The sequence below is a fragment of the Manis javanica genome, chromosome 10 (assembly GCF_040802235.1).
Source record: "Manis javanica isolate MJ-LG chromosome 10, MJ_LKY, whole genome shotgun sequence".
Lineage (NCBI taxonomy): Eukaryota > Metazoa > Chordata > Mammalia > Pholidota > Manidae > Manis > Manis javanica.
In genome coordinates this window covers 88,408,381-88,436,048 of record NC_133165.1, presented here as the reverse complement: position 1 = coordinate 88,436,048, position 27,668 = coordinate 88,408,381, and the positions used below count along the sequence as shown (strand labels likewise).

The following is a 27,668-nucleotide window of genomic DNA, read 5'->3' as shown; positions in this document are numbered from 1 at the left end:
AGTGAATGCCAAATTGGAGACACAACAGGCAAAGTGGAAGGAAAAAGTATTAGATTAGGAGGAACCTGACAAATTTGAGTAACTGAGAGTTGGAAAGCAGAGAACAAGTGGAAGAGTGGAACTAGACGGGGAGTTGGAGTGGGAAGAAGTCAATGCACAGTGGTAACATGACCGGGGTCTGCATTTTAGGATTATTCTTGTTGCTATTTGGTGAACGGATTAATGTGGAGAAAGAGACAATGTAGAGTAGTAAACGGCCTGCGGTCCTCTAGGTGAGATTTAGTGTGGATTAGGGTGGTGGTAATGAAGAAGAAAGTGAATGAATTCTAAAGATAATTAAAAGATAAAATTAGTTAAGAGTGAAGGGGAGATTGAAGGGGAGGGAGAGAGGAGTTCAGTAACTCCTAGGTTCCTGGTTTGTGTCATAGGAAACACTGCAGTTGGCGAAAAACCTACCAGATCGCCCATTTCCCGTCTTTTCCTGCTCATTACCCCTCCCATCTAATCTGGTATTTTGACTCCCTGTTTCACAGCCCTATTTATAACAAGCAGGTGACACCCTTCTCCCAGTCCTCCAGACCGGTTGTTTTTAATAAGTTCCACCAATACTGAGTCTTCTTTCTTTTCTGTGAAACGGAGACCACACCTCACCAGGTCGTGAGGCTCGAGTAAGAAAACGATTGTTTTCTTTTAATTTTTGGTATTGTTAAGCTCGGTTCAATTCCGTCCAGCCCCGTCAGCCTGTTTGGAGGAAGTTCCTAATCCCAGACACAACGTGATAGGGTGTTTCCTGTACAGGTCTGGACCGGCGTCCCCAAAGCTTGACGTCAGACTCCGGCTGAGCCGGGTCAGGGGAAGCCGCCAGCCTCTACCGGACGCGCTCACGACCACCAACCCTTCTTTCCCACAGTGCCGCGGGAAGGGTTCTTCCCGCACGAGTCCCGAGACCTCGCGAGAGCTCGGCGGCGCCGGTTTCAGCTCAGAAACTGAGCACCACCCCGGCCCCAGCCTCAGGATGGCCCCTCCTTCCTCTTTCCCCGCCTTCCACACCGCGCTCCGCTCTTGGACTGGCTGATTGAGTCAGGTCTGTTTTTCCTGGCCAGAAAGTGGTTAGACAACTAGTCCTTCTTTGGGCCCCGCCTTCTAAGCCTGCGGGTTGGACGGCTGAGTCAGGTGTCATGCAGCCGCTGGTGTGCAGACGAGCCAATCAGGAGCTTGGAGTATTTTACGAACTGGGGAAGTAGCTGCAGCAGAAACCGATAGATTCACGGAAAAAGCGAAGGAAGTAGGGGCGACCCTGAGTGGTTCCGGGAAAGGTGCGGCACGGGAATCTTGGAGTGAATCAGGGCTTGGGCTCATAGAGAGGAAAGGCAACTCGGAGTCCTGGAGCGAAAGAGTAGGTTCAGGGGGTCTATAGGTGGCACCCAGATGAGCGGCCTTGCCGGCGGCGGGTCTTCTGGACACATAATTTGGGCGGAGGTGGGAGTATCAGGGATGTCAGGACCGATTCCCCGAATCGGCTGACTTTTAATTCTTGATCTTGCCTTCTTCCCCTGACTCAGCTGTAGCCATCATGTCTACCCACCAAGCCACAAAGAATCCTCTCCTCCGGGGTGTTTCTCCCACCCCTAGCAAGATTCCCGTTCGCTCTCAGAGACGCCCTCCTCTTCTCACAGTCAAACCCTGTGCCCTGGACCAGGAGAACCAAGATCCAAGGGTAAGAGCGACCTGGTGGCTGAAGACAGTAGGAGACAGCACACACCATCATACACCCCCAAAGCTGAGCCCCAGCTTTTTGTCCTCCCTTCCCACAGAGATTGGTGCAGAAGCTCGGTGTTCAGCGTCCCTTCCAAGACTCAGCAGGCCTCCGGCCCGAAGCCACATCTCAGACAGAGAAATCAGAGAAATTGGTGGGAAGCATTCAACTCCGGAATCCTTTGGAGGAGCTCAGGCCTAGTCCTAGGGGACAAAATGTGGGACCTAGGTTCCCTCCCCAGACAGGTACATGTTGGGTGTTTGAAAACACACAATCTCTGGCTGGATGGGTATATAATGGGATGGGCACAGTGGTGTTTAGGGGTTCTGCCCTCCCCCAGTGTCCTGCTTACTATAAGAGTCCTGGTCTCTGCTCCTGGAAAACTCTGCTCTCTTAGAAGCCCTCTCCTTCCTTCAGTAAAATGTTATCTCTTCTAAAGCCTTTTCCTGCTCCCCGAAGTCACAATCAATTGCGCTGTGTTCTGACAGGTTGCAGTACTTGTATAACATGTCTGTATTTGGCTTGAGCGTGCTACCTCTCTATAGCTTGATAATAACTTCTTGAGGATGGGGGCTTTGTCTTACTCATTGCTGGGCCCCAGGGCCTAGAAGAGTGTCTTACATGGAATGATGTTTGTGACAATTTGAGTTCAGTTATATGAGTCCTTGCCTCACTCTTGTACCTCAGGGTGACCACAGTAGGGTCCCTGGCCCCTCTGCTTTCCCCCTTCCTGTTCCTGCTCAACTTTCCTTCTCCTCTTCCCTTGCAGAGGCTTCAGGGGCCATAGAGTTTGTGGCTGATCCTGCAGCCCTGGCCACCATCCTGTCAGGTGAGGGGGTGAAGAGCTGTTGCCTGGGGCGCCAGCCCAGTCTGGCTCAGAGAGTAGTGGTTCGAGGTACCCAGGGAGGCAGTATCCAGAGGGGCCAGGTAATAAGACAGAATATGAAGAGATCAGGCTGGGGTGGACTGAGGAGAAAATCCTGACCCGGTGCTGACAGCCTCTTTTGGGGTTCCAGGGTGCCCGGGCCTCTGCATATCTGGCCCCAAGAACCCCCACCCACCAACTGGACCCTGCCCGAGCTTCCTGCTTTTCCAGGCTGGAGGGACCAGGACCCCGTGGCCAGACCTTATGTCCACAGAGGCTAGAGGCTCTGGTAAGTGCCCTTGTGGAGCGAATACTCAGCGCTCTGGAAGCTCCTTCCAGGACAAAGCTGGGCCTTGGGAGAGAAGGTCCCTCATGATGAGCCGTAAGGGTTGTATGGAGGCAGATGGGGTTGGTGGTGAGGCCTGAAGGTTGGGGCCCATCTCTGACTGCTTTTTTCTCTTGCTCCTATGGGGTCAGATTCCATCTTCAGGACCTTCCTTTCACCCCTCCGCTCGCCCCAGTTTCCAGAAGCTAAGAAGAGACACAGGCGGCAGCAGCCGGTGAGAAGGAGAGGGTTATTTGGAAAAGAATGTCTGATGCAGGGGTCCATCAGATCTGGGGCCTTCCAGTAGCTTTAGGACTCTCCACCAACCCAAGAGAGGAAGGGGGAAACCTGTGACTGCCCAGCGTGATCCCTTGGAATATAGGGTTCAGACTGTACATCAGTTTCTTCAGGTGGTAGGGGGAGGAAGGGGACAACAATAAGAGGTACTGTTTCTTTTGTTTAATGGCTGGAGCATAGACTGGCAATAGATGGGATTTGAGTTTGATTTCTGACTCTTAGCACTTATGACTGTACAAGCTTGCCTTAACCTCTGAGCTTCAGTTTTCTTTAATCTGTCAAATGAGCATAATATTTGTATCATCCTTAGAGGTTGTATCATCATTGTGAGAATTAAAAGAGATGATGTTTGTAAAGCATTTAGCACAATGCCCAGCTCATGCTTGCTACTTAATGATTGCTACTTGCTGTCTTTATTGCCATTAGGACTGCTGTGAGCCAAGTCTCAGGAGTGCTCCTGGAGATCCCAGTCCAGCCTGGTGAGTGTCTGGCCATGGAGAGAAAACAGGGGCAGGCATACTGCCTGTAGCAGGGAGCTAGACAATAGAAAGCTCAGCAGGCTGGGGGAAGAGGGAAGCCAGATCAGAAGGAGCCGAGAGGAAGCGACCTCAGTAAGCCAGAGGTTGGCCCAACTGCACTTATATCAAAGGAATTAGTCCCCATTTCTACCCTTTGTCCACCGTTTCCTGTGACACTGACCTTCCACTCCTTGTTCTGTCCCCGCCCTACCAGCCAACACCACTTGCCTTGCTCACTCAAGGTGTTCAGATTATTGAGTGATTACTGATATGGTGCTGGGCTCCAAAGGGATGCTGGACGGGTCCCTACCTCTGATGGCATATTGAAGGTTGTCAAACTGGCCTGCCCTCTTCAGAGGTTGCAAAGCCTATGCCAGACTTTGGTGTGTGTTCTAGACATTACAGCACATTTCCTATCTCCTCCTAGCTTCCTCTCTCCCTGAAGAACGTGGAATTGTTACTGGCTCAGATGAAGGCCGTGGGGGCCCCCTAGGTCTGGCCCAGCGAGTACCATTAAGAGAAACCCGAGAGATAACCCACAGCAGGGTGAGATGGGGCTCTCCTGGGATGGGGGAGGGAGATAGGGAAGTGCCTGGGTTAACTCCCCAGCAACAGCCAGCACTGAGGGTTGTTGGTGGAGCAGGGCAATCCTGGTCCTGGGCCTTGCCATGTTAATTGGTCTGGGTTTGCCCTAGATGGTCCCACACCCTCTCCAGAGGGGGACTGACCTGTTTACCAGGTATCTAGGGCCTGAGGGTGAGAGGTCACAGTCCAGTATATATTTGTACCACCATCAGATCAGTACTAAGAGCAACACAGATGACACTTCTCAGCCAGAAGCATTCATTCATTCATTCCCCAAGTATTTATTTTCAGCTACTATGTGCCAAATAATGTTTTAGCTTCTGGATATACAGCGGTAAATAAATTCACATTCAAGATAAAGGAGACAAAAAAAATACATCTAAAATACATATTATGTAGGTGAGGATAAGTTCTCTGTAAAAAAAAAAAGCAAGGCTCTGAAGGGGAAATAGAAGTGGGGGCTTGGTACTACAATTTCAAGTAGATTACAAATCTCATTGAGAAGACGGCGATGAAATGAAGACCAGAAGGAGTTGAGGGAGTGAGCCATGCAGAGATATCATGTTCAGGCCAAGAGAACTACAGATGCAAAGGTCCTTGGAAAGGAATGTGCTGAGTGTGTTTAAGGTTTAGCAAAAGGAGACACCAGCGAGGCTGAAGCAGAGTGAGGAGACCAGCAGGAAGGGAGGTTAGAGCCATGACCGGGTAAGGGTTTATGAACCAGTTTAAGATCGTGGCTTTTACTTGAAATGAGTGCAAAGCCATGGGGAGAGGAGATGAAGAGGGGTGACATGATTTGATAAAGTATTAAAAGAATCCCACTGACTGCTGTAGTGAGAAGAAGACCTAGGAATGCAAAGGGAGGAGGGAGCACTCTCCCACCATGTTCCTCTCCACAGGGCAGCTGTGATTCCCTCCTGAGGCCCTCCCCTGGCCGTGTCGTACCACCTTCCATCACCCATCCATCTCCCTTTGGACGGGCTCAGCGTGTACCCTCGCCTGGCCCCTCAGCTCCAGTTTGTATCCACAACTCCTGGGGGTTGGGCAAGGGCAGAACAGTCTGTTTGGAATCCTTGCTGGGTCTAGGTTTTGTCCCTGCTCAGCCACCCCTGTCTCTCCCCAGACCTCATATTCAGTGTTGAAACGTCTTGCCTTTTGCCCCAAAACCCAGTTCACACCTTACTTATCAGCCCCCGGAGTTCAGCAGGTAAGAGAGGACAGAGAAGGTAGCTGGCATAGGCCAGGGCTCAGGGAGGAGGGGAATGAATGGGTTCGGGGAGTAAGACATCTCACTTCTGTCCCAGGCCCGGCAGTTGAGTGGTCTCTCCCCTCAGTCTTGCCCTGAAGAGCCTGCCCCACCCTGGGTAAGTATCTGAAGCCTTCCTGTGCCAAGATCCCTCCTTCTGTCCTGTTGGTCTGAGGCCTAGTATTTTTTGGCAGGTGGCTCTCTCTGGAAAAGCTACCTAATTTTCCAGCTTTCCCTGCTTCACTGCTGTCCCTGCTAATCTAAGTCTAGGACCTCTCAATTAAGGACCTGATCCCTTCCTCTTGAGGGTGGAACTCAGACTGGTCTTCCTACCTCAGCTTGGCTTTCTCACATGGCCCCTGTCCTTCCATGTGGCAGGAGCAGATTGCAGTTCGATTATTTGACCAGGAGAGTTGTGTAAGTTTGCAAGAGGGGCCTAGTAAACCACCTGTGGTAACTCATTATGGATCCCACCCTCGTAGCACCTCCAGCCTCCAGGAGCTGAAGATGCAGGTGGGTCTGTGTGGGCAACAGCTTTGCTGCTTGATGGGCAGTGATAGGGCTGGGAAGGGGGAAGCAGGTGGAGAGGGGGATGGGGGAATAGAACAGTGTGGGCAGAGACTTGACATCACACTGGAGTACTCTCTCCCACCCACAGCGCATCAGTATCCTGCAGCAGCTTTTGCGACAGGAGGTAGAGGGGCTGGCAGGGTCCAGATGTGCCCCCCTTAATGGAGGCTCCTCTCTGGATATGGTTGAACTTCAGCCAGTGCTGGCTGAGGTTTCTAGGACTCTGAATGCCTCAGAGCATAATTCTGGGATTTTCCACCCTCCTGAACTATTAGAGCACTCTGGGATGCCAAAGCCCTACCTTCCAGAGGAGTGTGGGGAAGCACAGCCCTGCCCTCCAGCAGAGCCAGGGCCCCCAGAGTCCTGCCATAGGAGGGAGCCTGAGATACCAGAGTCCTCCTCCCCGGAACTGCCCGAGGTATCAGAGCCCTGCCCTCCAGCAGAGCCTGGACTGCTTCAGACCTGTCCCCAGGGGCAGACTGGACTCCCAGAGCCCTTCCCTAGGGTAGAACCTGGGGCCTCAGAGGCCTGCTCCCTGGAACCCAAAAGTTCAGAGTCCAACCCACAGCCCTCCTGCAATCAGTGGGCTCCAGCGGCCACCAGCCTGATCTCCTCCCAACGCCTACTTTGTGCCAGCCCCCCTATCTGCTCACGCCAGTCTCTGAGGCCCCCAACAGGCCAGACAGGTAAGGAGTTGATTGGAAGGGGTTGTGAACAAAGGAGGTCCTCCTCTCGCTGGGAGCAGGGGCCTCTGCTCTGCCACAGGTGGTCCTGTGCTTGCTTTCCTTCTACCCTGTCCAGGCTGGCTCTCTTCCTTCACAGGAAGGAGCAAGGAGCTGCACATCAAGCCCTGTGCTCCTAATGGGCTCAGCCTCGGTGGGGGTATGGGAAAGGGCAGGATGTGGTGGGAGTGGAGCGAGGACTCCAGATCCCGCCCTGAGCTCTCTGTGGCCCTCAGGCCCCAGCAATCTGGCTCCTCGAACCATGGCCCTGAGGCAGCGCCTCAATGCATGTCTGATGGCCATCCACTGCTTCCATGAGGCCTGCCTGGATGATGAATGTGCCTTCTACACCAGCAGAGCCCCTCCCTCAGGCCCCACCCGGGTCTGCTCCAACCCTGTGGCCACATTACTCGAATGGCAGGATGCCCTGGTGAGCCTCCGAACCAGTGCCAAGCTGTGTCTGCCCAGCAAACATATGGGAAGTAGGAAGTGGGGCAGGGGCTGCAGTTCAAGAATGGCTGGGCCGTGACAAGGTATTCTCTCTCTCCAGTGTTTTATTCCAGTCGATTCTGCTGCCCCACAGGACACTCTGTCATGAGGCATCCAGCCACCCACTCCTGCCCTCCTTCTTTTTTGCTCTTATTTATTGTCCAGCTCATGAGATTGGAAGCTGACACCCTTTTGTCCTTCAATAAAGTTTCTAAAGTGTCTAAATTTGTTTCCCTCTGGTCCAACCAGGCCAACTACAGCTGTTGCTCTCCCATTGCCCACATGGTGGCAGTGTCCTCCAGCTTAGCCGTGCCCTTGGGCTCCAGGTCCGGAGGCACCCTCACTTAAGCTGTCCTGAAGGGAGGAAGCTATCCTACTCCTGCCCCCAACCCCTGAAAATTGAAGGCAGGGCACAAATGAGGGCCTTTGGGGACCTGCTCTTGCTCCTTAAGGTCAGTGCCACTTTGAGGAACCATCAATAAGTCCCTCATCCCCCTAGAGCTCCTTTTAGTACTGGGTCCCTACGTCAGGCAGAAAACAGAAGCACTAGATCCGTATCTTTGGACTCTTCCTGTTAGTGTCACTGGTTGGTGTCTCCCTACAGTGTAATGCCTTAGCTCTCCTGAAGCTGACACCTCTCCCTTCCCATAGCAGAGTAGAAGCCCTGGACTTTTCCCCTCCTCTTTACTCCTGGAGGCAGGTCCTACTGGGAAGGGAATAACGAAACCTTTGTCTCTGGCAGAGTGATAGTCAGGGTGCAAGTCCTTGAAAGGTGAAGGAAAGGGTCAGCCACCTTCCCCCACTCTGCACCAAGAGGCACACACGTTCTCCAACTTAACTTTTATTAGAAGGGGCAACAGCAGCGGTAGCCCCAGGGCCTAACCCATTTGGGGGTGAAATGGGGACTGTACAGAATTAATTTTAAATGTAGGAAAGAATTCACCGGTTCCTCCAGTTCACAGGAAGGCTGCCAAGGCCAAAGCCTGGAGCTTGAAAATGGAGATGAAATGGGATGGGGAGAGAAATTTGTCATGACGGGACCAGCGCCTACCCCGTCCTAACTCCTAACGTGTGCTCTGGTTCCGCCTGGATTGGCTCTTTCCGCTTCTGTTCTCTCCCTCCCCACGTGCCATACTTCCCGTCTGCTTTTGGAGTCTCTGAGCTCCCGCTAATGAAACTGTTCCCCAGCTCCCAGCAGAAGAGAGGGCCAAGACCTCCACCCTGCTCCGTCCCGGCTTGCAAGCAGACGCAGACGGTGCTTTCCCATGCTGCCCGGCTTCCTCCACTCTCCAGCCGCCTGTCCCCAAGAGCTCGCCGTCCACGCGGCTGAACGCGCCCCCGGAGGGTCCGCCCCGCCGCCAGGCTCTCTGAGGATGGGATCGCGCCGGGAGTGAGGCCGGCTGAAGTGGGGAGGAGGGGAGCAGAGGCGAAGGGCGGCGGGGCGCGGGGATGCGGCCCTGCTCAGTCCGGGTAGATGATGAAGCCAGAGAAGGTGCTGTACTTGTTGGTGTTACCGCCATGCACCTTCCCGCCGTCCAGCTTGATGAAGACCTCATCGCCCACATCCAGGTGCAGGATGACGCTGTTGCTGGCGTAGTCGTAGTTCTGGTCCGCGTCCTGAGCAATGGCGCTGGCCCGGACCTGGCAAGGGAGGACAGAAAAGTCCACTAAGATCCTGTGAGGAGCTGGGGAGAGGAGAGGGGTTGCGCAGAGGAAATGCAGTTGGGTCTGTGAACGTGGCACGACGGTAGCAGGCTTCAGGGGCTGGGAGGACAAGGAAAGGGCAGCTCCATTCACTAGCTGTGCTCACTCCGGCAAGTTTCACGCCTTCTCTGGTCCTCAATTTAATCTATAGAGTGGGAGGTAATAGAACCTACCCCACAAGGTTGTTAGGATTAAATAAATTGCTACATGTGAACCGCGTTAGAACAGTGCTCTGCACGTAGAAAACACTATACAGAGTTTGCTATTTTATCGTCATTTAAAAATAAAATTAGCCTACAGGATATCTAAGATTCTTAGCCAGCACTGACCTAACTCGTGTTCTCTTCCCTCAGTGATAGGACACAGGTGTATGTGTCTGTGTTACAGGCAAGGGTGCGGGCCACGGGATGGTGCAATGATGCATGCTCACCTCCCGGGTGCCCATTTCCTCTCCTGGTGCTGGCGCCCGGACGTGTGGGTTGCCAACCGACCCAACAGGTAGCCCCTCCTCTCTTCTGGCCTCGCAGCTGCTGGTCGCCTCAGGCCATCAGCTCCCACCGGACCCCCCCTCTTACTGTCCCGCGGGAGCTGGTTATTAACTCATTAATTATTCATCATTATTCTAATCACTATTTACCGTCCCCTGGGCCGCAGCGCCGTCTCCGCAGAATACAAAGTGGGAGCCGCGTGGTGCCCGCCCCCCCCCGAAACCGAAACACTATAGGTACCCTCGCCCCTCCTTCTGCTCCCGGATACCTGGCATAGACCACACACACCTACCCAGTGCCGTATGCAGATAGACGCCGCCCTATGCTCTCATCTTCGCACCCCGCACCACGGCACACACTCACACTCCTTTACACACATACACTATGCCACTCCCATAACGACACACTCCCTTTCCCTGGTTTCTTGGGGAGCCTTGCTGGGAGGAGACCCCAGTGCAGTGCCTGCGGGGCTTGGAGCAGGAGGGCGCTGCAGCCATAGCAGGACCAGAGATTCGGAGAGCTGGTCCAGCAGGCCTAATGCGTCACGGTCAACACCATCTCCTCGCGTGCAGGGCACTCGGAGGTCACACTGCTCAGTCCCAACCTAACCCCCTGCGGCTGGTGCGGGGGGGGGGTGCCCAGGCACCTTCCCCCATCGCCATCTCTATGGCCCCTTGCTACCTCTATGTGTGTCTGGGTCCTGGATTTGAGTCCTTGAGGATAGTCTCCCAAGCCAAAGCGGCCGTGGCTCTGATTTTGACTATAGATGCTGGGAGTAGTAGAGCCTGGAGGCCAGAGTTTGCCAGAGAGGATGTGCGGCCTATGGCACCAGGCCAGGGTCCAAGACTTCGCTTTAATCTGTTCTCCTCTTTCCTCCTCCAAATTCGTTCTTTCAAGCTGCCTGGCTGCCACACCATTTCCCACCTCTGCCTACCAACTCAGGATTAGCCGATGGTAAGAACCCCTCTAGAACTGGCTGCAGGCTTTGGGGTTAGCAATGGAGTTGCCTGGCAAATGAGCAAGTGTTTTCTTTCTTTTTCATCTTTTCCTTGAAAATTCAAGCTGAATGCCTCCCACACAGAACGGCTGCCGACTGCCCACTGTCTGAGAGCGGGATTCCATTGTAATTCGAAGGGACCAGACTCCATTTAACTTGCCCAGCACGAGGCTGGGAAACCCAAAGGCCAGGAGGGCTGCCCCAGAAGAGGGTGGCCCAAGACAAGAGGAGAAAAGAGGCTAATTGGCAGGGTGAGACACCAGAGATTTGGTGTCGTTGCCCACAGTTGGAGTGTGAGGTAGCAGCTGCAGAGACATTAAGTTTTGAGTCCTGAGCTCTAATTCTGACCCCAATCCTAACGCTCGGTGGGATCCTGCACAGGCCGTTCTCTTTCTCTGGCCTCCAGTTCGTTTTTGGCTAAATGAAGGGATTTCTAAGTTCTTGGCATCCTGGCTTCCCTGGATTCAGTGATGCTGTTTGGGGGAGGGGTTCGGGTTGTTTAACGAGTGCGCGTGGGATCTGGGGCTGAGTGGGGGAGGGCATCTCACCTGTCCATTCTTCATCAGGTCGGCCCACATGCTGGTGCCGTCACCGCCGCGCATGAGCACGTGGTAAGCGAAGAAGTAGACACCCGGCATGGGGCAGGTGAACTTGCCGCTGGCCGCCTCATAAGCGTTGCCCACATTAGTCACAACGTCGTCGAAGCGCAGCACCTCGTAACCTTCGTGTGGCCGCCGCAGACCCGCGTAGAAGGCAATGCGAGGCACGTAGCCGGCAGGGGGCGCCACTCCACCGGGGCCTGGGCCGGGAGGTCCCGGGGGACCTGGCCTGCCGGGCTCTCCTGGAGGCCCTCTGGGACCTGGAGGGCCCGGGGGCCCACGCAGACCTGCCTTCCCGCGCCGGCCCACCTCTCCCTTGGCTCCCGAAGGAAAGGGGGGCACCGAGGCGGGCGCGCCGTCGGGGTCTGGGCCTCGCGGTGCGTGCGGGTCGCACACCATGCGGCAGCGACCCAGCATCTCGTAGTGCGCCGGCCCGCGGGAGCTGTGCACCAGCAGCGGGATGGCGACCAGCAGCAGCAGCACCATGGCCACCCCGACGGCCGCGCCCGCCACCCGCTTGCGGCGGCTAAGCCGCGACGCGGCCAGGGCTAGCAGATCCTCTTCGCTCTTGGGCGCAATGGCGGCGGAGGCCCGGGGCTGTCCGCGGGCCCCGGAGGCGGAGGCTGTACTGGGCCTGGGTCTAGACTCCCCCGACGGCTGCGCCCAGACGCCCCGGCCTCTGCGGGCTCTCGCCTCGGCCCTGCCGTTCCCTGAACCTTCCTTAAAGGCGGAGGTGCCCCCTTGGATTGGGCCAGGGGCAGCGCCCGACAGTTTGGAGTCTGTGGCCCTCTGCTACCCTCCTGTTTAGTCTAACATTCCCGGGCCCTGAAACCCGCGGCTTCTCGGACGGCTGATTTCTTACAGATCTAGGATGCCTGCTCTCCGGACAGCTGCTTTCTCAAGGATGGCGGCGCCTAGGTTTCTGGTTGCCCAGACGGATCGCTCCTGGCCGGAGCCGGGACTACTCTTCGCGCGCTGAACGCTCTGCGCTGCGGGTGGCGCCCACCGGGATGCGACCTGCTTGCAGGTTGGCTCTGTGGCTCTTGGAGAGTTACTGACCCGCCTTTCTATCCCAGTCGCTGCTCCAGCGCCTGCTAAAGCCCTGGCCCGCGTTTCTTGCTTGCTAGCGCTCTCGCTCACTGCGTCCCTTACCTTCCTCCCCTCCCTCCCCGGGCAGCAGTGCGGGTGGTGTGAGCCGCCGAGCGGTGGGAGCTGCTATAAGCGGCCGAGGGACGGAGCGACCCCTGGCGCCCAGAGCAGGAAGCGCGGGGGCGGGGCAGGCGGCGGATCCCCCCACCGAGCCTCTAGGTTGACTCTGCAGGGATTAACTGCCCCACGCTATCCTTACTTTCACCGTCTACCTGAGTTTGGTATTCCCAGAGCCCAGAGGAAGCCAGAAACAGCGAAGGGCTAAAAAGAGGTAGAGATAAACAGACAGACACAGACACACACACACAGACACACACACACACACACACACACACACACACACACACACACACACACACACACACACACGGGAGCCAGAAACAGCGAAGGGCTAAAAAGAGGTAGAGATAGACAGACAGACACAGACACAGACACAGACACACAGACACAGACACACACACACACACACGGGAGCTGTGGATTCCAGGGCCAGAAAGAGTCCCCACTTTCCCCACAAAAAAAAGATAGAAAAAGAAAATAAAAGCCCACAAACACCAAGAAGGGCTAGGAAAGATAGGAATTAGCCACCCCACACCCCTTAGTGCCCCTGACCGAATAACAGAGTAAGGGGTTCAGGTTCAACGGGTGCGTGTTGGCCTGATCTGGACAAGGCAAATTTCCAGCCACCCCTACCCTTGATCCCCAGTGTTGGGGGCGCGCAGAGAAGCCGAGAGAGTGAGAGAGCAGAGAGTAAGAAAACAGACAAGCCTGGGGGAAAGAGCAGGAAACCGACAGGAAAGCAGAGAAGGAGAGACAGAGAAATCAAAGGGACGGAAAGCCAGATAGAGAAGCAGAGACAGAGACAAAGCTTGGAAAAGAGATTAACTGACAGCCCCAGAGGGGGAGAGGAAGAGACAGAGACGGGTGCCGAGACAGGTTGACAGATCGAGAGAGAAATGTAAATGGCGCGCTGCAGAGAGACACCCAGGTCCGTGTTTGGACTCCAATGTGACATATCAACTGTGGGGAAGATGCGGGGGCGGGGCAGACCTTCCAGCAGAGTGGTAGACTCTGGGCCTGTGCATTGTGACAGTGTGCTGGCAAGTGTGAACCTGGCCCCAGGACCCTGGCCTCCTGTGTCCCTGGGTGAGTGGGATTGTGTATTGTGTGTTGTCTTTGTGTGTATATGAGGGCTGTTTGAAGGGAGGTTTTCTATTTGTCTTCCTCTTAGTCCTCAAAGTGGGACTCCAGAAATGCCAGCTCTTCTATCTCAGGACTGACGAGTACTGTCTACAGGAGAGAGTCAGAAAGCAGCTCTAGTCCCACTCGCTCTGCACAGCCTGCCTGTCCCACCCCTGTCCTAGTGCCAGTCCTTGTCCAGCCACAGGATCTCTGCCCCTTCTGCCTTCCTCAAGTCTGGTTTAGCTGGGAACCCAGAGAAGTTGGACCCCACGTAATAAATGTTTAGGGGAGGGATTTCAAGGTAGTTATGCAAATCGATGTAACGAAATGCAGATTAAGTGCTAGGCATCCTGCTATGAGTGTGTCGGTGGTTCCGAGTGACCAAGAGGGAACACTAGCTCTGATAGATCACTCTCTATGAGGGGTCAGGATCCAGAGAAAATGCTAGTGTTTGCATTCTTCCTTAGGTTGGCCCTTCTGGGGGAAATTTCTTTCTCACAGGGACCCCGTGAAGCCCTCATTCACAGGGACCTTCCTCACAGAGAGGCTTGGAGAAAAGGCTCCAGGACTGGCCAAAGTGGAGAGGTGTGGAAACCCTGGAGGTAGACAGCTACAAGGGACTTCTTAGATGCAAGGATAAGCCAGGACTGTAATGTCTGGGGATCCGGTGTGTAAAACGGAGGGCACAGGGCACATCAGGGCATGCATATGGGTGGAAGGTGATTTCCTCAGCTGCTTCTTCTTCCCCTTCTCTGCACCTCCCAGCCCATAATGATGCAGGGAGAAAAAAGTCATTGAGGCTAGGCCACTGTGGAGAGAGACCCCTACATGCATGAAAGGGTTGGGAGAGAAAGGATTGGCAGCCAGTGGGGGAGGGGCCTCCTCCTCCAACCATAAATACAAATTTTATTCAAGGTCTTTGTCGCCATTTGTCTTCCTCGGGGGGCTGAGGGCCATGTCGGCCCCTTGCATGTCTAATTCCAGATCTGCTCCCCCAGGCTGGATGATGGATGGATCAGAGAGGAGAGAGCAGGCCAGGACTCACATGGGCCTCCCTGGCCTGGTCCTCAAGCCCTATCGCCCCCAGGTCCTGCCACCCGCCTCATTCCTCTTCCCCTTTCCCCTCCTCTCCCTCCGCTCAACAGAGGCCCTCTCTGCTCAGCCCCACTCCCCGAACCCCAACTCTGCCAGGCACCAAGGCCCTCTTTTTGAGCCCCTCACCTCAGCCCTTTTCAGGTCCCAGCCCTCTTCTCTCCGGAGCTTGCCCTCTCCTCCCATCCCTGGCCCAGGCTGTGAGCTGCGGTGACCAGCAGCCCTGCAGGCGGCAGGCAGTGGGTGTGTGTGGTGGTGGTGGTGGGGGGGAGCAGGCTTGACTCACACGGAGCCGAGGGGCCAGCTCCATGAATTTATTCATGTTCTGTTGCTCTTTCCCCGCGCTCTGGAATGAAGCTGCCAGCTCACCAGGTCCTTATTGCTTCTCCTGCAGCTGTCACATTCGGCTGAGGAGGGACCTGGGTAGGGTCAAGGCCAGCCGGTGCTTCTGGGGCCAAAAGCCAAATGTCTGGGCTCAGGAAACAATGCTGGGACCCAAGCTAGGGTCTGGGATGGTTTACTCAGAGCTCCTCAGACAACCAAACTGGGAGACTCCAGGGAGGTGGCGTGGTTGGAAATAGGAAGTAAGCAGAGAAGAGTGAGCTGCAGGACATAGAAGGGGCAGTGGAGGAGATGACAAGGCTTATGGGGGGAAGGAAAGAAAGGGACCGGAGGAGAGAGGGGAAAAAGCCTTTGAAGAGTCCCCTAGCCTCCCCTATATAAAAGCACAGCCCAGTCTAAATCCTTTAACTTCCACCCTTAACTTTGCAGTACCCTAACCCTAATCCACATTACACACTTGACTCCTTTTTGATCTTAAAATGAATCCTACCTCCATAACCTGACCCTAAATGGAACCCATCCCCACCTATCCTGTCCTGGACCCAGGGTCTCCCAAGAATTTCCCCCAGGGCTTACAGCAGGTGTGTGTCTGAGTTCTGAAGCCCAGACTTTTGATTAGCATGTGATTAGCATATAATTTGCATGTGATATGCACCTTCTACTCTGAGGAAGTTTTCGTGTTAAAATTTTATGGAGTCTAGTGGAAAGGTCCTGACTCCGTGAAGGTTCTTTCTTTTTGTTCTTTCTCCCACACTCCTTGTCACTATCCCAGACCTCCTCAAGGGAAGAAAGGGGGTGAGGAGATGAGCAATAGAGGGCTCATGGGAGGAAGGTCCTAGCAGTGTGCTCTGCCTGTCACTTTCGGTATAATCACCACAAGCCTCAATTTCCTTATCTGTAAGAGGAGAGGAACCACAGGCAGATGCTACATTAAGATCTAAGGATGCACTTCTATTTTTCTTGTATTCTCTCCTTCCTCACCTTTCAGAGTCATTCATAATGTGGTTCCCCTCTCCCCCCTTACACACACTCTGACTTTTAATTCCCACATTTAAGATCACACAGAACTGGAAGCACCTTGGGTTGCCTGGTACCAGATCCCTGGTATGATGAGAAAGGAATTTTGCCCACCTGAGAGGATGGGAAATAGTGTGGAAAGGGAAATAATATTGAGTGTTTACTGTATGTTAGGGTTTTTTCCCTTTTTTTATTTTAGTATCCTTAATCTACAATTACATGAGCAACATTATGGTTACTAGACTCCCCCCCATTATCAAGTCCCCACCACATACCCCATTACAGTCATTGTCCATCTATTTTTGGGTTTTTACATGCAAGTTCTTATTGTTTCTTCAGAGCACCCACCCTTCAGTGGTGAATATCTTGTCTCCATTTTACAGATGAGGAAACATTGAGGCCTAAAAAGGAGAAATAGCTTGTCTTGCATCATTGCCCTGCAAGTGGTAGCCCTGAAACTAAAGCCCTGATCTCCTGGCTTCCTTTTCAACCTGGAGAAGAGAAATGGCACCTAGGCTGTGGAAGGATGAGAGAAGAACAGGGGTGGGGAGCAAGGTTGAACAGGTCTCAGGGGAGACCTATGCGTACAAGGCCAACAAGACAGGACTTGGGCCTGGCATGGCCGTCATCCCTCACTTTGGAGCCTGACACCCGACAGGTGCTCAGTTGTTAGCTAAGAGATGTCGGCCTAAGTCAGCTGCGGAGAAGAGATATTCAGTCCGTAGAGGAGAGGGCAGAGAAAAAGGAGGCAGAAGGAAACGAAGCGAACCAGAGGAAAATGCGACCGAGAGGCGAAAGGAAGGAAGCTGGCGGACAGGGCTGTAAACAGCTCTCCTACTTCCACCACAAGTGGGAAAACAGTCACAGCCCAGCAGCCTGCGCTGACTTCGCCCCCTTGCGCAAAGGGTCGGCAGGCCTCAGCTGCAGGCGGAGAGGGCGAGTGCACCACCTGGCCTAGGGCTTCCATTCAACCGCCGCGGGGAGCCGCTGGCACCGCGTCTCCTTGTGGCCTTGGGTTCAAAGGGCCGCAACAGCGTCCACAGGGCTGAGGACAGGCTCCCGGCTCCCCTGGGAGGGGTAGAGATTGTTTCCAAGGTGTCTGTCAGGCCGGATCGCGCTGCTGACTTCCTTCGGTAGCTCTTGACCCCTGGCCAGGTGCGGTTTCTCGCCCATCCTCGCTCTCTACCTCCTTTTGGTCCCCTCTCACCCCACCATCTCCCCACTCCAGCCTCCAGTCAATGAAACATGGCAAGCGGACACGTCAGACCCCTCGTTTCTCCTCCGGGATATTGGATCTCTGGGAGACCGACAGGTGAGCAGAGGAGGGGTGGTGCGGGGAGCCGAGGTGGGGGCACTGGCTTGTGAGAGCCCGAAGCCCAGGAGGCAGCGCCCAGCTTCAAGCCCCAAGGGCTCAGCTGAGCTAGGTCGGCCCTAAAATGATCTTTCTGCCCGGGGCGCCTTAGCTCTTTCTTTTTCTCCAAGAGGCAGGAGACCTAAGGAACTCCACACCAACTGTCCCGGACCCGGGTCCACCCGGGACTCCTGGTCCCGCACCCTAGGCGGGCCTGGTTCCCGTGTGCGCCTCGCGTAGCGGCTCTGAGCCAGCGGCCGCGGCCCGGTGCTTCCTCCCACCTCCTTCCATCCCTTCCTTTTTGCTCCCCCTCCTTTTCGCGCTCCCTCCCCGGCGGCCGCGGCCTTTATTAGGGATTCCGCGGCTGTCGGTCCCGCCATCCATCCTGTCCGCCGGCAATTAGGCGGCCAGACAAAGAGCAGCTTCGGATGGATGAGGGTCCCGGCGGATCGGAAATGTGAAGGGTCAGCGCTGCCGCCCGCGGCGCACCCCGCTCCCCACTCCGCATAATCATCGGCCGCCCGTCACTCAGTCTGCCGCCGGGGGAGCCCCGGGCCGGGGCTGGGGAGAGGGCAGGGGGTGAGACAGCAGCCTAAGGGGCCGGGGCAGGGTACGGGCGGACCTGCAACGGGAGTGCCTCCTGCGGGAGAACGGAGGACTGCGGAAGGCTGGAGGCACCGAGAGGAGAAAGAGGGCAGGATGTGGACCTGAGCATTCCCAGAAGGCGGACTCGGGGACCGCTGCCTGGGGGCTTTCAATGCGGAAGCGGGGACTCTTAAGTTGCCTGGTCCTAGGCGTCCCCTGCTGGGAGGCTGGGGACGAACCCCTAGGGCCTTGGGTCTATACAAGTGAAACTGCGCCCAAGATCAGGCCCTGCAGGGAAACTGAGGGTCTGTAGCTTGGTGCGCCTCCTATCGGAATAGAGCGAAACGCACTTCTATTCCCAGATTTAAGTGAAATCCAACCTATCCGCATCAAATGCAGAAAAGCTTTGAGGCTGGGCGAGCCCGAATGGAGCCGAGAGGAAGTTGAAGGAGTCCGGGTTTTACTGCGGATTCCTTGGCGCTAGCTCCCAGCTGACAAATCAACATCTCAATCTGACAATTAGTGGTCGAGGTTGGGGGGAAAGGGGCTCTCCGCCGCCTGGGCCGCTTAGCCCTCCTGACGGGCGGCGGAGAGGTGGGCGGTGGCTGGCAGTGATGAACGACTCCGGGGGTGGGGTGGTCCGGGGCCGGAGCGCGCATTCATTACTCGACTGACAGGCGGGCGATGGGCCGGGCGGGCTGCTAGTGGACGTGCTGGGAAAGAGGCCAGTGGCAGGAGGGGCACAAGGGAGTGTTTAACAGCCCACCGCCCTGTCGGCTCCGGGTTCTTCGGCTCGACCCTGATACTTGACTTCCTTGAGCTCGGCCTCTCTGCTGTTGGAGCTGGTCCTGGTTGCAGAATTTGGGGAGCAGGGACGGGGCACCTAAACCCTCTCCTGAGGTTAGGCGATTTAAGGTCTAAGATGTAGAGAGAGGGTGTGGAAAGGCCTTAGGACTAGGCGCTTTGGCCTGACCTGGGAGAAATTGTGAGTGTAGGCACACACAGAGGTGGTGTATGTGACAGGGGTTGATAGGTGTGGGTTGCAGGTGGAAGTCCCTGACTGTACTGTCAGTGTTAGGGATGTGTTGGCCTGATTTTGTCAGTGGAGGTGTGTGCTGCCTTGTCCAAGGATGAGCCGCTGCCTCTCCCTGTGCGCCTGTGCACCCTCCACCACCACCACCACTTGCTGTCTGCTCTCTGTCTCCAGTTCCGTAGGAAATGGCAGTGTGCATGGTGACAGCTGAAGTATGCTCCTGGGGGTGGGGGATAAATGTTAACTGTGAGGGTGCTGGTCTCCTTTCCACCACCTCCACCCCAAACATCGTCCTTTCCTTGAGTATACTGAAAGTAGTGGATGTGTTTTTCCAAAGTCTGGATACTCAGTTGTTGAGTCCTGGGGAAGGAAGTGGTTAGTGCCAGAGTTTTCTATGTCCACATCCCTACACATATACAGTCTCCATCACATATACAAACAGTTTCCAATATAAGATGTGATCTGCAACCCACCCAGCTTCTTCAGGCTAGCCGTGGTTAGAGAGGAGGAGGTGGATCTCAGGAAGGGATCATACAATTAGACCTCCGAGAGAGCCCACCTCTTTGGGGCCTGGGCTAGAGGCTCCTGGGATCTCTATCTTTTGGACCTTAGGAGGATAATGCTAATTATATTCTAATCCCTTTCCTTAATAACACTCTCTTTTCATCTGTCTTTGTCTACACTCTTTCCCCACTCTAAAATCAAAAGGTTAAGTTTGACCACTTTCCTGGCTTCTGTGTCTATAGGGAAGAGAGTTGGGGTAATTCTGGGTCTAGTCCCCTGCTCTGCTCAGTGTGTCTTTCAGCCACTTTCCCTTTGCCTTGCTGTTCCTTATAGCTAGGGTATCGTTTGGAGCCTCTATACCTTTGTCTCTGCACCTCTCCTTGGTTCTCCACCTTTAGGAGTCTCTTACAAATTTGTCTCCCTACATTTTGGGGTCTCTCTTTGTTCCTCTTGGAATACCCCAGGGTAACAGTGAGGCCCGTGGAGATGGGGCTTCCTTCCTGCCCCATACAGAGGCGACTGCAACCCAAGGATGGCCATGCAGTGTCAGGGCCCGGCCCAGCCCGGTCGCTTCTCATTCAGGGCACAGGCGCCTGGTCAATGCCCTGCTGTCCGCCCCCCCCCCCAACCCCTAACCCAAGCCGCCCTTCTCCAGGCCCCGCTCCCTCCGCCCGCCTGGAAAAGGCAAATTTGACATTTTTAAATCCCGAGCCTTAGAGGGATCGATGCAGCCCGGGGGCCCCGCCCGGGGTCGATATTCCTGATTGGGAAGCGGCCTCTGAGCCGAGTCCGTGTGTAAATCACCCGGACTGGGGGAGGAGGCGCGGGAGCCAACTGAGTCCTAGGCGCGCGGAGCCAGGCGGGGTCACGACTCTGGACAAACCCCAGGGCAATGGAATAAGGAGAACGACAGGGCTTAAAGACTGGGAGACAAGCTCGCTCCGGGCTTCCCCCCCGCCCAGCTCTGCCGACTCTGCGGGCCGGCTCTGGTCTCGCTTCAGCGGCCGCCACCCTCCGTTGCCCCTGAAGCTGCCCGGGAGACCGGTGTCGGAGCCAGCCATGCGGAGGCTCCTCTCCGGCCGCTCCCGCGGGGCCTGGGCTTCGCAGTGGCTGTCACGAAGCCGACAGCCCGGGCGGGCCGGGAAGGGGTGGGTAGCAGAGAAGGGGGGAAGGCTGGCGAGGATCTGGCTCACAGGGGGCTGCAACAGATGTTTGCGGAATTGAGGGGCAGCAAGGTCGCTTGGAGCACTGAGCGGCGGGGAGCCTGGGGCTGGAGGACGCGGGTTGGGCAGGGGCTGCACAGACTTGGCGGTGGTGGGAGTCTGGCCATCCAGCGGGTGAGCTAGCACCCGAGGGCGCCCTGAGGATGGCTGAGCTGGGATCGACTCCCTCTCGCAGTGACGAGGGTGGTAAAAACAGAAGAGAATGGGGTGAGGAAGTTTGGTCCCCACCTACACCTGCCTCCGCCGCCCCGTCTTTCAATCTTCGCAGTTCTCTGCTGGGGAAACCGAGGCAGCTGAGGCTGAGAAAGAACAGCTGAGAAAGATTAAAGCAGAGTCAGCGACGAGGCTGGGGCAGCAGCCAGAATTCCCGCGTGGGTCTTAGGATTCAAGTGCCCGCCCGGGGTCCGCTTGTGGGTGAATGAATACCTCTCCAAATCTCCATCGCAGCTCAGACCCTCCCTCTCCCCCGGCCCCCCTGCAGCTTGTCAGACCCCCCACTCCCCACCCCGCGCCAGTTTATAGAACAACAATTTGGGGAAAACAATTCGGGCGGAGTGACGGCCACGTAATTGTGACAAAGTGAGTGCGGGCGGCTGGAGAGAGCGCCAGGGCGGGAGCGCGGCGGGGCGAGGCGGAGACAGGGGCGCCTCCCGCCCGCCCAGCCGCCCTCTCGTTCTCATTCCGGTCACCTCCCATTCCTCTCCCCTACTCTTCCCAATTCCTCTTCTCCCGTCCCCTCGCGCCTCCCTGCGATTGTTCCTTCATCGCTCTTCCCTTTCCGCCCGGTAACAGCTCTTCTCCCGCCTCCACGCCCTGCGGCCCTCCCCCGGTGCGCTTTTTCCCCTCTCACTTCTCCCTCTCCTCCGCCCTGTGCTCGTTTCTCCATCTTTTTCGCGTGCTCTTTGTCGCCCTTGGGCCCCCGGCTCCACAGCACAATCTGCTTCCCTTGCTCCCAGTCCTCCCGGCCTGAGATCGAGCCCCGAGCCTCCTCCAGGACCCCCATTCTCCGCGAGGCCAGCGTTAGCGCCCGCAGTCCCGCGTTCCTCCTGCTCAGAGGCGGCTGTACGCGGCAGCCCGGGACCAGGCGGCCGTCCCTTCCCTCCCGCTTCGCCGCTGCCTCCCCCGCCTTGCTCCCTGAGCCTGCTAGTTTGTTTGTCCAGCGGCGGCGACGGCCGCCGGAGCTGTTTGCCGAGCTTAGCTCGCCGCCGCGCAGTGCGGGCCCAATTAAGTCTCATTCATTATTCAGAGGCCCGTCCACCCCCGCCCCCAGCTGGCGGTTCCCATGTCACTTTGGGGCCCTCCCTGCCCTGGCCCCTCAGTGAGCCCTAAGGGGCGTTGCGGTGAGCCGCCTTCCCTTCCCGGGAGGGGATGAGGGCTCTGGGGGCTGGGAATGTGGAAGGAACAGAAGCGCTCTGCCTACTGCGGGGAGGCGATCTGGATGAGGCCCACCAGGCCCACCCGACCTCCAACTCAAGGCCGGGGGACCTTGGAGATCCAAGCCTTTCCTTTACACAGAAGGAAACAGGCCTAAGCAGCAGCGTGACTTGGCCAAGGTCACGTAGCAAAACCAGTACTGCAGCCCAGAACACTTAAATGAAGGCATCGTGCATCCCAGCTCCATCCCAGCAGCGAGGCTGGAGGAAGACAGACTACTCTCAGGCTGCAACCTCGCTCTCCTGGTTGGATGCCTCTCCCATCCATCCCTTTTTGCTCCTGCTTCTCCCACTGGCCCATAATCCCCAGAATATAGCAGATCTGTCTCCCGCTGGATCAGGAGGCTCCTCAGGTCTCAGGCTCAGGTCTAGATGTGAAGTCCTGTACGCCTGGAGGCGGGGCAGTGAGGCAAACTCGGGGTGGTGGGGTTCCTCTCTGCAGCCTATCCTTGGGTATCTCTGCCCTAGTGGAATTGAAAGCGTAGCTATCCAAGGCAGCCTTGAAGGGCAACGGAGAGGAGAGTGCACCTTGGGGGTGAGGAAGGAGTCACCTTCTCACTTGCGGGGGTGGAAAGGGGGACCAAAGGCTTATTTTTACGTTTATAGGAGACTTCTGTGGGCTGCCTGCCTCTGGACGAGGTGAGTCTGGGGACACACCCAGCCCAGCCCTGCCGTGACCTGTAGCGCCACCTGGCGGCCGCGGTGCCACGGTGCAGGGGCACTCGGCCGGGAATGGGGCTCTGCGCCAGCACCTTTGAGCATGGGGAGGCAGGATACGCCCAGAAATCCTTAAACCGAGATTACCCGGGAGGAGCCTGAGGTTGAAAGGTGATCCCGCGGGCACCGAGGAAGGCCTTGGGGAGGGGCCTGGCCTGAACCGCCCGACTGCCGTGACACAGCAAACACAGAAAGACAAAGTTCATTTGGATGGAAATGGGAGCTGAGTGAGAGGGGCCATCTTGGACCTGTAGTCAGGGGAAATGACTGGTCTGACCGGGTCTGGAAGCCGGGGTACCCAGGTACAGCCGCTCGTGGTCTGGGTATTGGCTGGTGGTCGGTGGGGACAGACTGGCAGACACGCTTTGGCAACTGGCTTGGTATTCTGGGGAGTCATCTAGCCGCCCTGGAGAGACTTTCCAAGTCCGCCATGGAAAGAGGTGGTTCAACTGTGGAGTGGCAGAATCTAGGTCAAAAAGTAGTTTTCCCGAGCGGTTTAAGTGGAGAGAATTCAGGACCTCTTTCAGGTTTGATGTGTGGAAGTTTCTGTGGCTGGGAGAGTTGGGGAGGCTGGAGACGGCCTAAAGCCTTGGCCAAGTGTTGAGGGCAGCCACAGTCGGAGTTGGGGGTGATGTGGGGAGGGACTGGGTACTTTCAAAATGTGTAGGAACTTTAGAAGGACCCTGTACGCACTCCTGTTCACTCCTGCAGGTCAATGGTCTGAAATTTAAGCTTCTGCTTTTTGTCTGTGTGCTGAGTTCTCAGTTACTCAACTGAAAGCATTTGAAACACACTCCCCTAATTCGGAGTCATTGTAAGAAAACAAAACAAAAAAACAGAAATGAGGTGCTAGACTGAAGGGTATGAGAGAACTAGCATTTCAGGGACACTCAGGAAGATCTGCCCTTGATGGTTATTGGAAAAGAAATGGTTATTGTGTTGACCTGGATATAGTCTTAACAATTGCCTTTTTCCATCTCTAAGGGTCTAAGGATAACTCTGGGGCCATGATTCCCACAGGGGACCCCAGATTTCTACACTGAGAAATGTCAGGTGCCACTGGACTTGTTCTGAGACCCTTTCCCTAGAGGATGGCCAAGGGGCTCCTGGTGACCTATGCCCTCTGGGCTGTAGGGGGGCCCTGTTGGGCTCCACCACCTGTACCTGGGGCGGGACAGTCATGCACTGCTCTGGATGCTTACCCTGGGCGGTGGTGGGCTGGGCTGGCTCTGGGAATTCTGGAAGCTCCCAAGCTTTGTAGCTCAGGCCAACAGAGCCCAGGGGCAGAGGCAGAGCTCAGGAGAGGGGACACCTCCTGTGAGTCCCATTCGCTTTGCTGCCCAGATAATAGTGGGCATCTACTTTGGCCTCGTGGCTCTCATTAGCCTTTCTTTCATGGCCAACTTCTATATAGTGGGCCTCCCACTGGCGGTTGGATTAGGGGTGTTGTTGGTGGCTGCTGTTGGCAACCAGACCTCAGATTTCAAGAACACTCTAGGGGCAGCATTTCTTACTTCTCCTCTCTTCTATGGCCGTCCCATAGCCATCCTGCCCATCAGCTTGGCTGCCAGCATGACAGCCCAGAAGCATCGCCGCTACAAAGCTTCAGGTGGGCCAGAGAAGCTCAGTGTGAGGCTCTACCGCCTGGGCTTGGCTTACCTTGCTTTCACCGGCCCGCTAGCCTACAGTGCCCTCGGCAATACAGCTGCCACCCTCAGCTTCGTGGCAGAGACCCTTGGCTCCATCTTGAGCTGGTTCAGCTTCTTTCTCCTCCTTGGCCGCCTCATGGAGTCTGTCCTCCTTCTGCCTCACTGGGTCGGGAGGCTACTGGTGGGGGATCTTGGCTTCAGCTGCAGCTACTTCCAGGAGTGGGAGAAGCTGTGTGAATTTGTCCAGACTTTTCAGGATGAGAAACATCAGCTGGCTAACCAGGTGAGGCTTTTGCCCCTCCCATTCCTGTCTGGGATGGCTTGCGTTGTTAGGCTAAGCCTTACTGGAGTTGGTGCCCATTATGTAGTAGTATTGTTTTCATGTCTGCTGGGTCAGGCCCCAGAAGGGTGTCCTCTCTTCTTTTTGGGCTTCTGTGTGCAATGGATGAAGATGCAGAGGCTCTGATAGTGAGTGGGAAAAAGATACCTGTGTATTGTTTACTTTTTAATGAGGTATAACATATATAAAGTGTACTAGTTTTATGTACATACCTAGGTATCCAGCACTCAGACCAAGCTATGGAATACTTCCAGCACTAAAAATGTTCCTCTTGCTCCTTCCTAATCTATACTTTCCTTGGAGGCGATCTATATTCTGACTTCTATTACTATAGAGTAGTCTTGCCCATTCTCGAACTTCACATAAATGTTATCATTCAGTGTGTACTCTTTTGTATCTGACTTCTTTCTTTCAACATTATATTTTTGTGAGATTTATTCATACTGTTGCATGCAATTGTAAATTGTTTTCTTTTTACTGTTGTATAGTATCCCATTGTATGAATATACCACAGTTTATCTATCCATTCTATTGTTCATAAACACTTGTTGTTTCTAGTTTGGGGCTATTCCAAATACAACTTCCATGAATACTCTTGTACATGTCTTTGGTGGACATGTATGCTTATTTCTGTTGTAAGGTGGTGATCTTGTCAGGGATACAAAGCTCCAGGTTGGAAAATGGGCAGCTGTGATTAAAGGCAAATCCTGGTTCTTGCTATGAGATCCAGAGGTTGCCCATGTTTCAAAAGGCTGTAGTTCTAATCTGGCCCTGGGCCTTTCCCATGGGCAAATAGAAGCCAGTTCCAGAGATACCACAGCCTGATTAGCAAGGGAACAGGGAGAGTCCAGAGTGCCTGACAATTTACCAATTTATGAGATTCTAATTTGTCAGCTTCTGTTTTCCTAAGATTTTGGGCCTCCCAGAGGGGGCAACAAAAGAGGAAATCCATAGGCAATACCGGGAGCTAGTGAAGATCTGGCACCCTGACCACAACCGGCACCGGACAGAGGAGGCTCAGAGGCACTTCCTGGAGATCAAAGCTGCATATGAAGTCCTGAGTCAGCCCAGAAAGCCCAGGGGATCCTGGAAGTGAGAAGAAACTTCCCTTTGAGAATGGACTCTTCCTGGTAGAGTTGGGCAGCTTGTCCCAGCCCAGCATTGCTCATATGGGGCATCTCAACAGTGTTAAAGAAACTGCTGGCAGTGGAGATGAGAAAACCTTTCACGAGGCAAGAAAGTCATTGTGTTGGAACAATGTATTTATGCTTGGAATTTCTGACTTCTTTGCTATTATATTCCTGAAAATTTTTTTCTTAAAACCAGACAGTAAAATGAAAGGCATATTATAAAACCAATAACATATATATTAGAGAATAAAGCACCTTATCCCACCCTGGTACATTGATGTATAGTGGAGAAAGTTAATTAAAAAAAAATTTTTTTTTAATGTGCAAGGAACTGAGTTAGGAGGTTAAAGGAAAAATATGAAGGTTCTAATATTTCATAAACTGCCCTGTGACAAGAGGGATTTGATCTAGTCTGTGGATTACCAAAGGGTAAGATTGGGGTTCAGTTTCAAAATTTCAGAAAAGTATCTTAATTCCATTTATAGGAAAGCTTTCCAGGAGGTGCACTTTTCCTAAGAAGGAATAAGCTGCTATGGGGTGGGGGAATGTATCCCCATTACAGACTCTTCTGCTTGGAGAAGTATTGTGGACTTTACATGGGTGGCTGGACTGGCTGAATTCTCAGATCTTCCCAAAACTTGGGATCTGATTCTGAACTACCACCTTGCTCCCTAAGAGCTTACAGTCTGGTGGGGACCAATAACACAGGTACGCAGACATCAAAGTCAGTCTCATTCAGTGTTTTAAAGTACCATAAGAAGTATAATAGAATGCAATGGGATATTGGAAAAGGACAGATGCCATTGTTTTTTGGAGACTCATGGAAAAATTCATAATTTTATGTCTCATGTGCTCTTATGGGGACTTTGGAGAACCCTATGGAACCAGCAGCTTGAGCATCTCAAGAAGATCTCATTTAATCCCCAAGTAACTAGCTAAGTGGGGAAGAAACAGTCTAGAATGGAGATCAGGAACATGATGTTAAAATTATGTAACTTTTACCAATCTTTTTGCCTTTCCTTTTTGTGTGCGTGCATACCTCATACTTCTTTTTTTTTTCTGGAGGTTAACTGAGTAGTGTATACATTTTTAAAAAGTAGAATTACTTTGACTAGTATTCTCTACAGATTTAAAAAAATGATCTGATTAATTGAGAAAAATGAGATTTGTAGATTTCTTTGCATTCTTATATATAAAAAAAACTTAAAAAATTTTTGCTGATAAATTTACATGCCATGATTTTAAGACCATATTAACTTTCACACCTTTTTAAAGTTGTGGATTTAAAGAAAATGGATATACAGTTCTTTTGAAAAGCACTTACAATTGCCAAATTATTGCATGGAATTTTAATGAGGCCTTTTCATAGGCTATTAATTAGTAACTTATTAACATGATGTGTAGTATTACATCTGCAAAATGTAAATATATCTGAATAGCCTATAAAGAAAAGGAGACAAAAGAGTGGGATTAGAGGCTTTACTTGATTTGGAAATTTTTTACTGTTCTCAAATTTTGTTATGGGTTTTTGTTACAAAAATATGCCTACGTTTAATTTACTCAAATGTAACTATTGATAAGCAGTTTTTATTTTTTCAGCATGAACAATGCTATAATAAATATGTTTAAATATGTGTACTGATGCTTTTTTTTTTAAGGCTAGATTCCAGTAAGTGATAATGTAGAGTCAAATAGAATGTACATCTAAAACTTTGACATCATATCAGTTTACTTCTGGAAAAGATTGTAACAATTTATAT

At 53.9% G+C, this 27,668-nt stretch overlaps 4 protein-coding genes across 6 annotated transcripts in view; 3 read left to right on the top strand and 1 right to left on the bottom strand.

Annotated features, from left to right (window-relative positions):
- Positions 1-1,198: 1,198 nt before the first annotated feature.
- Positions 1,199-7,592, top strand: TROAP (trophinin associated protein). Of its 2 annotated transcripts, XM_073213571.1 has the most exons (17): positions 1,199-1,316; positions 1,563-1,717; positions 1,815-2,001; positions 2,526-2,683; positions 2,773-2,910; positions 3,099-3,181; positions 3,670-3,722; positions 4,189-4,307; positions 5,246-5,362; positions 5,470-5,553; positions 5,651-5,710; positions 5,971-6,105; positions 6,251-6,286; positions 6,438-6,580; positions 6,667-6,848; positions 7,121-7,314; positions 7,435-7,592. In XM_073213571.1, the coding sequence occupies exons 2-17, from the start codon at positions 1,574-1,576 to the stop codon at positions 7,480-7,482; spliced, it is 1,881 nt and encodes a 626-aa protein (XP_073069672.1). In that variant the 5' UTR covers positions 1,199-1,316; positions 1,563-1,573; the 3' UTR covers positions 7,483-7,592. The 2 variants fall into 2 exon arrangements, with proteins under 2 accessions (XP_073069672.1, XP_017509073.3); XM_017653584.3 differs by having other exon boundaries at positions 6,251-6,848.
- Positions 7,593-8,198: 606 nt separating this feature from the next.
- C1QL4 (complement C1q like 4) lies at positions 8,199-24,586 on the bottom strand. Of its 2 annotated transcripts, none has more exons than XM_017653579.3 (2): positions 11,111-12,340; positions 8,199-9,014 (listed from the first exon to the last, which is right to left on the bottom strand). In XM_017653579.3, the coding sequence occupies exons 1-2, from the start codon at positions 11,645-11,647 to the stop codon at positions 8,835-8,837; spliced, it is 717 nt and encodes a 238-aa protein (XP_017509068.1). In that variant the 5' UTR covers positions 11,648-12,340; the 3' UTR covers positions 8,199-8,834. The 2 variants fall into 2 exon arrangements, 1 of the variants encoding a protein (XP_017509068.1); XR_012121505.1 differs by lacking the exon at positions 11,111-12,340 and adding an exon at positions 24,449-24,586 and having other exon boundaries at positions 8,877-9,014.
- Positions 22,981-27,668, top strand: part of SPATS2 (spermatogenesis associated serine rich 2) — a 166,492-nt gene continuing 161,804 nt past the window's right edge. Inside the window, exon 1 of the mRNA XM_073213566.1 lies at positions 22,981-23,091. The gene's annotated coding sequence lies outside the window, so the exon portion shown is untranslated. The remainder of the gene's footprint in view (positions 23,092-27,668) is intronic.
- DNAJC22 (DnaJ heat shock protein family (Hsp40) member C22) lies at positions 23,098-27,542 on the top strand. The gene is given in 3 exon segments (XM_017653582.3): positions 23,098-23,922; positions 23,924-24,721; positions 25,689-27,542. Coding segments are annotated over 3 exon segments (1,026 nt in total). The 5' UTR covers positions 23,098-23,880; the 3' UTR covers positions 25,875-27,542.

What these genes read in the sequence shown, in the direction of transcription:
- TROAP (XM_017653584.3), top strand. Translation starts at nt 1,574, where the DNA reads ATGTCTACCCACCAAGCCACAAAGAATCCTCTCCTCCGGGGTGTTTCT. An exon ending in GGAGATCCCAGTCCAGCCTG is followed by an intron (nt 3,723 to 4,188) that starts GTGAGTGTCTGG and finishes ATCTCCTCCTAG; the next exon opens with CTTCCTCTCTCCCTGAAGAA. An exon ending in TCGAATGGCAGGATGCCCTG is followed by an intron (nt 7,315 to 7,434) that starts GTGAGCCTCCGA and finishes CTCTCTCTCCAG; the next exon opens with TGTTTTATTCCAGTCGATTC.
- C1QL4 (XM_017653579.3), bottom strand. Translation starts at nt 11,647, where the DNA reads ATGGTGCTGCTGCTGCTGGTCGCCATCCCGCTGCTGGTGCACAGCTCC. An exon ending in ACCTGATGAAGAATGGACAG is followed by an intron (nt 9,015 to 11,110) that starts GTGAGATGCCCT and finishes CTCCCTTGCCAG; the next exon opens with GTCCGGGCCAGCGCCATTGC.